Here is an 11,531-nt window from a genome sequence, read left to right on the forward strand (position 1 = left end):
AAAGGGATACTGTAGTTTTTAAAATATAATGCAGCAGCCTGAAATCCTAACCTCACTTACTAAAGCATGCTTTGCTAAATCTGGCTGCTGTGTGCTCCCTTGTAACTTGGACCTAGGAGTTCAGAAGACTGAAAAAAGTGCAATCCTAAGCATGTTCAGTCCTGGGCTTGACACAGTAAATGTAAGTGTAGTCTATTTACAGAGTATAAGCCGATCCGAATATAAGCTGAGGTACCTAATTTTACCTAAGAAAACTGGAAAAACGTATTGACTTGAGTATAAGCCTAGGGTGGAAAATGCAGCTGCTACTATTAAATACCAATAAAATTACATTAATTGAGGCATCAGTGGGCTATATGTTTTTAAATATTTATTTCAAAGAAAAACAGTAAACTAGCTCTGTAAGTGGAGAAGAGGGTCAACAAAAACAATATGGTATCAACAATGATAACTTAAGAGTACTACACCCCTTAGCTCAATCCTTCAAAACTGTATATAGTTTATATAGAATATAAAGTGCCATGCCTAGTGCAGAATGGGGCAGGTGAGGATGGTAGATAAAGGTGAATTTGGGTGCGTGCCAGGGCACTGGAGGGTCTGGTTGCGGGTGGCCTAATTTGCACACAAAGGACAGAGGGTGCTAGTCTGGAGGGACCCATGGCACCCGACTCGAGTATAAGCCGAGGGTGACTTTTTCAGCACATTTCGGGTGCTGAAAAACTAGGTTTATACTCGAGTATTTACAGTATGTTTGTGGAAAATGCTGAATTTTCCCTAGAACTCCAGCTATTTGGACCTAAAAGTTCAGTCCTTAATATAAGGCAGTTTGAAAAAAAGTGCTATACTAAGTGCTATACTAGTGTTTGGATAGAGGCCATTATTTTGCATATGTACAAATGACAGTTTTTTCAGTGAACAGAAGAAGCCTCATTTACTATAAGTCAACAGAACACTACACAAAGCAATTGTGCCCCATCACTTCCAGTGCCTGATTCCAAGAAACTTACTTTGCCTTTGTGTACAGGGTATAACATAATGAGGGATGAGGGAGACCTATGCTATAAGTCAGTTATACATGGACCAAATTCCTAAACCAATGGAGAACATACAAGGTGCCACATATGGCGCGCTATGGCACCTCTTTACTTTCTCTTCTGCTGAAGCACCAACTGTTTTATCAAATTTGTATTGGCATTGGTGGCTACTATGCACATACATATTATCTGTTTGTGTGAGGTCAGCTTTACATTTGCTATTGACTGGGGGTGGTAAAATTTGGCAAAAACCCATGTTTATGATGACCCGAACTAATTAGCAAATCTGCACCTTAGGTGAATTTTATTTCTGCCTGCATCCTGAATATTGAAGTGAATCAGCTTCAAATTTAGACAAATACCTGTATGGAAAAACAGGACAGTTAGAACCCTTTTGTGTTCTTACTAGTGTGCAAATTCCCTTTTCCCAAGATAGGACCAGATTCAATTTGGTGAGGACAAGGTTTATCACGTGAAAACTTATGGGCGAAATTCAATTTGGAATGCAAATTATGGTTTATCACATGAAAACTCTAGTGTAGTTTATGGGAAAAAAAAACTGGAACTGATTTTGGAGAAAAGTTTTTTCCTTGAATGGAATCTCATCCATGAATTTTCATGTGATAAACCATGAGATACATTTTTCTCATTAAATAGAATCTGGCCCAGTGTAGGGTAGGAATATACAGTAGGCAAGCAGGGCTTTTGTGGTGGCTGGGGTTACCAAAAGATAAAGGTTACAGGATGATTAACATTGGTATTAAGTCTTATGGGGTAATGTAATAAAAGACACAAGGTCCGCCCACATCTAGTAAACCATCTAGTAACCTGCTACCTGTTAATTGGTTGTTATGAGTGGAATCAATGCACTATGGTGAGGAGCACATCACAGCCATTGCACCTCAACAGGCAGTGAGGCAATTTCAGTAGGCTGAGCTAGGGGTAGGCAAAGAGGTACTGTATGTGCCCAGCGACCCCTACCTCTAGTTCTGGTCCTGCTTCCTAACTAGAACTGATGATTTTTAAATGACAAATAACAGATTTCATTCAATAAAGTAGAATTATCGCACCAGACAAATGCCATGTTACATGGTAAAATGTTTCAACCCATGTAATAACAATAGTAATAAAATGAGAAAGTGATATTAATACTTTGAATCACTGTAATATACTGTCATAGTAACAAAATGAAAATCAGCTGATAATTGTACCAGATAAATAAACTTTCCCCCCAAGAGTAATATAATTTGCTGGGTATATGTATATGTATATGATTTTCAATGACTGTTGGTGCTCTTAATATGTTAACATTCTTACAAACAAACATACTGAAATCATATATGTTCTGATATGTGTACAATAATTTATATATCTGATACCGCAGGGATGGTACGTACAGTTTTGAGCGCCTTGTACCATGAATTAAATAACTACTTATTGCTTTTATATTAAAACTTATATTAATAAGCACCCTTGCAGTGACCAATCCACAAAAAGTAAATCTTCTGCTTTTTTATCCCCATGGTTAGGTCAGGCTTTAAAGAAGTATATACAGTCATTTGTTTCTATTGTTTTTGATCTTTGAGTTGCTTTTTATGCATTTTCTGCAGCTACAACCAATATACATACATTTATATCTATCTGTCCAATGATTCTATCATTACTAGCTGTCTCTGAGGCAAATCCAGTTAGGCACCTTTCATGTCTGCCCACGGAATGACATGAGTCTCAGCCAGGCCATTACAGGATCCAGACACATTCTACCACAGGTTCAAACTGTGGGGCCTCTGTACGTCTGGTCTTAGCATACAGTCAGTCAATATGGTACCAAATACCCCCTTAAAACCTGCTCTCCTCCCTGACCATGGGACACACTGGTGCCTTTTGTGTTCCAGAACATTCTAGAGCCCTTTATGCCTTTGTGATTTGTTATTCTAGAACAGAGGTGTCACGAAACCGAAGCGGAGAATATCTTGTGGAGAAATGACTCTTTCCCACAGCTTCCACTACCCGAACTCCTGAAAATGGGTACAGGAGAGGGTTAGGAGAAAAGGCAGGAAGGCCGTAAATGTTTAGGCAGGCTCGTAGTCGGAAACAGGCGAGAGGTCATGGGCAGGCAGCGAGCGGAGACGTGGTCAGGAACAGGCGAGAAGTCGTGGGCAGGCAGCGAGCGGAGACGTGGTCAGGAACAGGCGAGAGGTCGTGGGCAGGCAGCGAGGAGCAAACGGATCCAAACAGGTGAAAGGTCGGCAACAGAGAATCCACAGGAAATAGCAAACAGGCTTAGCAGGCTAACAGGCAAGGCCGCAGACAACTTAGCATAGGAGGGGGGTGTTTGGCGTCTTTAAATACCCACCGCGCATGCGCCGAATCCTGTGACGTCAGCGCGCCACCGACGTGCGTGCACGCTGTCGCGCGCGCACGCTTTGACGTGCGTGCGCGTTATGACGCGCGCGAGTGCTCTGCTGTGCGCGCACCTGGGCGCACGCGCGCAACGGCCCACGCAGAGCAGGACGTGCGCGCGCACGCACACAGGAGCGCGACACCGGACCGGGCTGCGGGTGAGTACCCTGACAGTGCCCCCTCCCAAGGAACGTCCTCCGGACGTAAAAAGGCTTTTCAGGATGACGCCTGTGAAAATTATGCAACAATCTAGAGGCATGGATGTTACCAGCTGGTTCCCAAGAATCCTCTTCAGGTCCAAACCCCTTCCACCGTATAAGGTACTGAACACAACCTCTCCTATAGCGAGAGTCCAAAATATCTTCAACCTCGAATTCCTCATTCCCATCCACTGTAATAGGTAATGGAGCCCTAACCTCCCGTCCCGGGAAAGGATTAGGCACAACTGGTCTAAGTAGAGCCGCATGAAACACAGGATGAATCTTGTATGAAGAGGGAAGTTCTAGTTTAAAAGTCACTTCATTAATTCTTTGTATAATAGAAAAAGGTCCCACAAATTTCATGCCTAATTTCTTAGTAGGTACTGGTAAATTGAGATGGAGTGTAGATAGCCATACTTTATCCCCAATCTTGAATTCTGGGTCCTTTCTACGGCGTTTATCTGCATAAAATTTAAAGTTATGTTGAGCTTTCTTAATGGATTCTTGGAGAATAGGAATGTTGCTGGCCAGAAATTTCAGTCTTTGTTCAAGTGCAGGAAACGAGTTATCAATAGGAAGATCCGGAAGCAAGGCAGGATGGAAACCAAAATTTGCAAAAAATGGAGACTGGTTCGTGGATGAATGCTTTGAGTTATTAAAAGAAAATTCCGCCATAGGAAGTAGAGAGGCCCAATTATCCTGGAGGAATGAGGAAAAGCAACGTAAATATTGTTCCAAGGCTTGGTTGGTACGTTCAGTTTGACCATTAGTTTGGGGATGAAAAGCCGTAGAAAGAGCTAACTTTATTCCTAGGGCAGAGCAGAGGGATTTCCAAAACCTAGAGGTAAACTGGGGGCCTCGATCTGAAACAATCTCTTGAGGTACCCCATGTAATCTAACAATTTCTTTTAAGAATATATCGGCCGTTTGTGCTGCGGAAGGTAGTTTTACCAGAGGAATAAAGTGTGCCATCTTAGTGAGTCTGTCCACCACAACAAGAATTGTATTATATCCAGAAGACTTTGGTAACTCCCCGATAAAATCAAGAGAAACTGAACTCCATGGGCGCTCAGGGATTTGGAGAGGATGTAGAAGTCCAACAGGAAGGGTATGAGGTACCTTGGAGCGTGCACAGATTTCACAAGAAGAGACGAAAAGCTTACAATCTCGAACGATACCTGGCCACCAAAAAAGTCTCTGAGCTAAGTCAACAGTTTTATGAATCCCGTTATGGCCAGCCAAAAGTTGATCATGAACCAATTTAAGAGCCAAAAAACGAAGAGATGTGGGAACAAAAATTTGATTGTCCTTGAAGACCAAACCCTCCTTTACAGAGGCCGAAAACTGAGAAGGAAATTCAGACGTAGCCAGGTTGGAACATGATTTCAACTGAGAAATAAAATCGCTTTGAATGAGAAGAAAATTGTTTGATTGTAGTATAGTATCCTCCGGCTTGGTCTTGGGACTGTTGTTTGGGAAAATCCTTGAAAGAGCGTCAGCCTTTCCATTCTTGGACCCAGGGCGGTAAGTAATATGGAAATTAAATCTAGAAAAAAATAAAGCCCAACGTGCTTGTCTGGGATTCAGTCTTTTAGCAGAACTGAGATATTCAAGGTTCCTATGGTCGGAAAATATAATAAAGGGATGATTGGCGCCTTCTAAAAAATGTCTCCACTCCTCCAAAGCTAGTTTAATGGATAACAGCTCCCTGTCACCCACATCATAGTTGATTTCAGCAGGGGTCAACTTTCTCGAAAAAAAGGCTACTGGATGAAGGGGATTCTTAGGATCTTTTCTCTGTGACAGAATTGCTCCAACTGCAGAATCAGAGGCATCTACTTCCAGGAAGAAGGGCAGAGATGGATCTGGATGAAGTAAAATAGGAGCAGAGGTGAAACGGAATTTAAGTTCATCAAAAGATTCTTGGGCTTCAGGAGACCAAAAAAAATTACTCTTGGAGCTAGTTAAATTTGTAAGAGGCCGGATGACTTGTGAAAAATTCTTAATAAACTTTCGGTAAAAATTAGAAAACCCAATAAATCTTTGAACCGCCTTTCGGTTATCAGGGACTGGCCAATTGATGATAGTCTCAACTTTCTTCGGATCCATAAGGATACCCTTATTTGAGATCTTAAATCCTAAGAAGTCAATCTCCTCTCTTTCAAACTCGCATTTTTCGATTTTAGCGAAAAGCTGGTGAGTACGAAGTCTGGAAAGAACCTTACGCATATGTGAACGATGTTCATCCAAGGAATTAGAGAAGATCAGGATATCATCTAAATAAACAATAACAAAAATGTCAAGAAAATCTCGGAAAATATCATTAACGAAGTGTTGAAACGTCGCCGGGGCGTTACATAATCCAAAAGGCATAACTAAATATTCAAAATGTCCATATCGTGTACGGAAAGCTGTCTTCCACTCGTCTCCCTCTCTAATTCTCACCAAATTATAGGCTCCTCTAAGGTCGAGCTTGGAAAAGACCTTAGCTGTGCGTAAATTTTGAAATAATTCCGGGATGAGAGGCAAAGGATACCGGTTCTTAACTGTAACCTTGTTTAGTTCTCTGTAGTCAATGCAAGGTCTGAGGGAGCCATCCTTTTTTTCAACGAAGAAAATTCCAGCTCCTGCAGGAGAAGTAGAAGGTCTAATGAAGCCTTTTCTAAGGTTCTCTTCAATGTAGTCCTTCAACACCCTTAGTTCAGGTTCAGATAAGGGATAAATCCTCCCAAAAGGAATAGAAGCCCCAGAAAGCAAGTCTACAGGGCAGTCATACACCCGATGAGGAGGTAAGAAGTCAATTCCTTTTTCATCGAAGACATCATGGAAAGCTTGATATGCAGAGGGTAGAACGGTTGAACTGCAGGATGGATGAGGAGTCAAGGAAAGGATGGCCTTGGCCTCGTTTGGAAACGAAAAACAGTTATTAGAGCAAAAACTGGAATTGCACAAAATCTTTCCAGAAGTCCAATTTATTTCTGGATTATGCTTTGACAACCAAGAAAGACCCAGGATAACAGGAAACAAAGGAGAACTAATAACGTCAAAAACAATGTATTCAGCATGACCGCTGGCAGAAATAACTTTTAAAGGAACAGTCTCACAAGTAACAGGGCCAGAAGTAGAAGTGGATCCATCGGCCAGTTTGATCGACCAGGGTTGGGACTTGGATCGAAGAGGTATCAGAAGACCTTTAATAAAGTCCTTATCAATGAAGCAGCTGCATGCTCCAGAGTCAATGATAGCTGTTACATTAGTCTTTTTTTCGTGGAACTGCAGAGACAAGGAGAGGGTTAAATACATATCCTTCTTTAAGAGACTGGATGTCTGGAGTGCAGAAAGAGATTTCTTACCCTCAGGACGAGTAGGACACGAACGTAGAAGGTGACCGGCCTCACCACAATAGAGACAGAGGTTGAGGCGACGTCTCCTGATCCGTTCCTCAGCAGTCAGAGAGGAACGCAGAAGACCAACTTGCATGGGTTCAGCCTCCTCCAAACCAGCCGTAGGAGAAGGGGCTTTGGGCATCACCCAGACAGGAGGAGAAAGTCCGGCCCTCTCTTGACGTCGCTCTCTCAAACGTCTATCAATTTGAATGACCAAAGATATGAGGTCATCTAAGGGGTCCGGAATACCAACACGGGCTAGCTCATCTTTCAAAGATTCCGACAGGCCCAGACGTAGCTGATGTTTCAAAGCTACATCATTCCATTGTGTGTCTATGGCCCAGCGCCTAAATTCTGCGATGTAATCTTCCACCGGACGTCTTCCCTGCCGCAGGGAACGAAGGGCAGATTCAGCCGTAGATTGGCGTTTAGGGTCATCATAAAGAGTAGACATGGTATGGAAAAAGGTGTTACAGTCATTAAGAATAACACTTTGTTGTTCTAGGTGGCGATGAGCCCAAGCTTGAGGTTCACCCCGAAGGAGGGAAATTACAACTCCCACTTTAACTTGTTCATTTGAGTAGGTCTGGGGCTTGAGAGAAAATAACAGACGACAACCATTCATGAAGGAGCGATATTGGCTTCTGTCCCCAGAGAAGAAATCAGGCATAGGAACCTTAGGTTCAGGGGCACTCACGACACTTGAGCCCCCCGAGGCACGGACGTTTGAAGAAGCAGCGGCAGTTGCCCCATCCTGACCCGGAGGAGCATCTCCTGGAGGAGGGGCTACCGGATTGGCTAGAATCTGGGTTTGAAGTTGCTGGTAACCTGTCTGCAGTTCTTGGACGGCCTGAGTTAAAGCTGTGAGCTGTTGAGAAATCAAGTCAAGGGGAGACTCTTCTCCGGCATTCTCCATGTTGGCTAAGTTGTACTGTCACGAAACCGAAGCGGAGAATATCTTGTGGAGAAATGACTCTTTCCCACAGCTTCCACTACCCGAACTCCTGAAAATGGGTACAGGAGAGGGTTAGGAGAAAAGGCAGGAAGGCCGTAAATGTTTAGGCAGGCTCGTAGTCGGAAACAGGCGAGAGGTCATGGGCAGGCAGCGAGCGGAGACGTGGTCAGGAACAGGCGAGAAGTCGTGGGCAGGCAGCGAGCGGAGACGTGGTCAGGAACAGGCGAGAGGTCGTGGGCAGGCAGCGAGGAGCAAACGGATCCAAACAGGTGAAAGGTCGGCAACAGAGAATCCACAGGAAATAGCAAACAGGCTTAGCAGGCTAACAGGCAAGGCCGCAGACAACTTAGCATAGGAGGGGGGTGTTTGGCGTCTTTAAATACCCACCGCGCATGCGCCGAATCCTGTGACGTCAGCGCGCCACCGACGTGCGTGCACGCTGTCGCGCGCGCACGCTTTGACGTGCGTGCGCGTTATGACGCGCGCGAGTGCTCTGCTGTGCGCGCACCTGGGCGCACGCGCGCAACGGCCCACGCAGAGCAGGACGTGCGCGCGCACGCACACAGGAGCGCGACACCGGACCGGGCTGCGGGTGAGTACCCTGACAAGAGGTCTTCGTATGTTTGACCAATAGATTTCGATACTTGCTGCCTGCCCTGAAAAAAGCCAAAGTACATGCTTTGACATTTAGCCTGAGACTGACTACACATCCTGTTCTCTACATATTTCCTGTATGTCTACCTAGGCTCCTGGTTTACTTTTGTGTTATTTCTTCATTATCTCTCGAAGCTGCTTTTCTTAAACTGCATGTTTGTAAGGGTCATTGCAGAATGCCAAGAGGGTGTTCCGAACACTGACATTTGCCAAGCTCTGCATCTTTTTGAGGGGTTGCAGACTACATCATAGGTAAGCTCCATCTTGGGTTCAGCCACAATGTGTTTCAGTTAACTTGGGCCAGAAACATGGGCCTATTTAAAGCTGTCCATCCAAAATTTCTTTGGTCATGAGGTTAAAAATGTTCATATCCATCAAGTGCACTTGTCTGAGATACATATTAGCATAGTACATATTGTCTATATTCATTTATGATCACTCATATTCCTACTTGCCCTGCTACTCCTTTGCAATCTCTTCAACCCTCTGCAACCCTTCAACCATGGAGAGATCTTTCACAAGTCTATCATCTCCTCATATTATTGGTTCCTGGGGATGACATTGACATGACTTTTCATATACTTCTAGTACCACCAAAAAATAAAGTGCTACTTTGTATGAGCCATCATGTTCTATTCCAGTGATGTGATTCTAGACTTGTGTTTTCTCACAACAGTGTCTTGTAGCTCTATGTGTACAGGATAAAATGCTCTAAATCTCCCTCCCCCATTTAATTTAAGTATCACTCAATAAAAGATCAGGTGCTCTTTATTGCCCGGCAGTGACAAAAATACCTGGCACTGTCTGTGTTGCCTACTATTTATCTGAATGTCAACAGCCCAAAATCTTTTGAAACCAGCGCCACTTGCCATTTCAACCAAAGGCAGCAATGGTTGTGATAGACAATAATGAGATAAAGCCACTAATCATACATATTTATGAGAAGTGGTCAATGATTGAAACCAGGAAAATGTTCTAGGATGAGGTTAGTACTGCAAGAAATGTTTTAGGGGATCCCGTGGTAGCCTATAAATTCTACTTTGTGGTGGCCACAGCAGATGAATCTTGAATGATGGAGGGGCTGTTAAAACAGTAATATAACAGCTTGGACCCTAAAATGATTTTACTTTGTGATCCAGCAACTTATGGCAACTGCACCTCATATAATTATATAAACTACCTAGGCCATCATTCCAGGTTTTGGTTCAGATTGCTAAGAGGGGTGATAATGACGAATAACTTAATTGTTTCAGAAATAATGGAGAATGTTTAACTGATTATATTAAGAACGTTTCTTATATTAGTATGATAAAGCTTATTATAATTTGTTATTTTCTCTATAGTTCCCCTTTACACCCTGTGGCTGTGAATACTGCATTCTGCATCTTGAACTGGATTTTCAACAATGTACAAGTGCTTCTTGTATGGGCTCCGAGGACACAATTTTGTGGCCCTCAGCGCTCCAGTACTTTCACCCTTACCATCGTAAATGATCCCTCTAATCCTTTTGGACAAGCTAATAAGAATATTTGAGAAACAAAACTGCACAAAGCTTAGGAAGCATCTGTAAGTGATCAGACAGAATCAGGTATTTCCTTCAGACGTTATTCCCCAGGTCACCAACAAGGAAGAAATGGCAAGTTCCTTATAAAATTTATGTCACTGAACATATGAATTCTACACACAATATCATAAAAGTAATTCCATAAAGAATAATGGATCATACATGACTGGATAAATAATATAATTATACAATTTGGTCATTATTCTTTTATTATTTTTCTTCCAATCTTGTTCATCTCAGGTCTCAGAATAATGATGTAGACTTTTGGCAAAAATATACATGCCACTAATCCACTGCTTGAAGACAAAATGGCAAACACTTCCACTGCCACCATGTACTTCCCTGTGGTGCTGAGGTAGGCTGGGATGAAGGAGATCCAAACAGCTCCAAATATCAGCATACTAAAGGTGATCAGTTTGGCCTCATTGAAACTGCCCGGCAACTTTCTTGACAAATAAGCTATGGCAAAACACAAAGAAGCTAAAAACCCCATATATCCCATTGTGCATGAATAAGCTACAGGTGATCCCTTGTTACATTCCACAATAATGGTGCCTGCCTTGGATTTATTGTCAGTGTATTGAAAAGGGGGAGAGTGTGCAAGCCACCCAGCACATATAATCACTTGTATAGCTGTGCACACAAGCACCAGGGTGTTCGTTACTCGAGAATTCAACCACATTCTCCTGCTGCTCCTTGGCTGGGTGAGGTTGAAGGCGATCACCACCATCATTGTCTTTCCCAACACACATGAAATGCACATCACAAAACTGATCCCAAATATAAATTGCCTGAGAATACAGGTTATAGTAATGGGACGCCCAATGAACATTAAAGCACAGAGATAGCAGAAACACAGGGAAACCAAAAGGGTGTAACTGAGATTCCGGTTATTCGCTTTCACAACTGGAGTATCAGCATTCTTTAAAAATATAAACAGGATGCTCAGGGGAAGGAGAGATCCCGTTATTGAAAGAGCAGCCAAAATGCCACCTAAGGCCCCTTCAAATGAGAGAAACTCTAATGTTTTATCCCTGCAGCCATCATGCATTTCATTTGCCCACATATCTTCAGGGCATTTGATACAACTTGTGGAATCTGAAAAAATAAATACAAAGTGTGAGCCACCCACTGAATAATCTACAAGTAAGAGGAGTTCTCCTAAGATAAAGATAGCTAAATATCTAGCTTTACAGATTTTACCATTATACCTTGCACTAAGTATATGTTAAGGACAAATTTTGGCACAGTTTTCTATTTTTTTTTATTTAGAGCTATTTTAACAATGAAAGTGACTATTTGATTGATTGCTCTGGGTTTACAGAATCGCATGCT

General features: G+C 42.8%; 1 protein-coding gene across 1 annotated transcript; it reads right to left on the minus strand.

The window, feature by feature from the left end:
- Positions 1-10,395: 10,395 nt before the first annotated feature.
- Positions 10,396-11,262, minus strand: LOC116412370 (vomeronasal type-2 receptor 26-like). The gene has a single exon (XM_031906525.1). The coding sequence runs from the start codon at positions 11,260-11,262 to the stop codon at positions 10,396-10,398; it is 867 nt and encodes a 288-aa protein (XP_031762385.1).
- Between the last annotated feature and the right edge of the window lie 269 nt (positions 11,263-11,531).

Source organism: Xenopus tropicalis, chromosome 7 (assembly GCF_000004195.4).
Source record: "Xenopus tropicalis strain Nigerian chromosome 7, UCB_Xtro_10.0, whole genome shotgun sequence".
NCBI lineage: Eukaryota > Metazoa > Chordata > Amphibia > Anura > Pipidae > Xenopus > Xenopus tropicalis.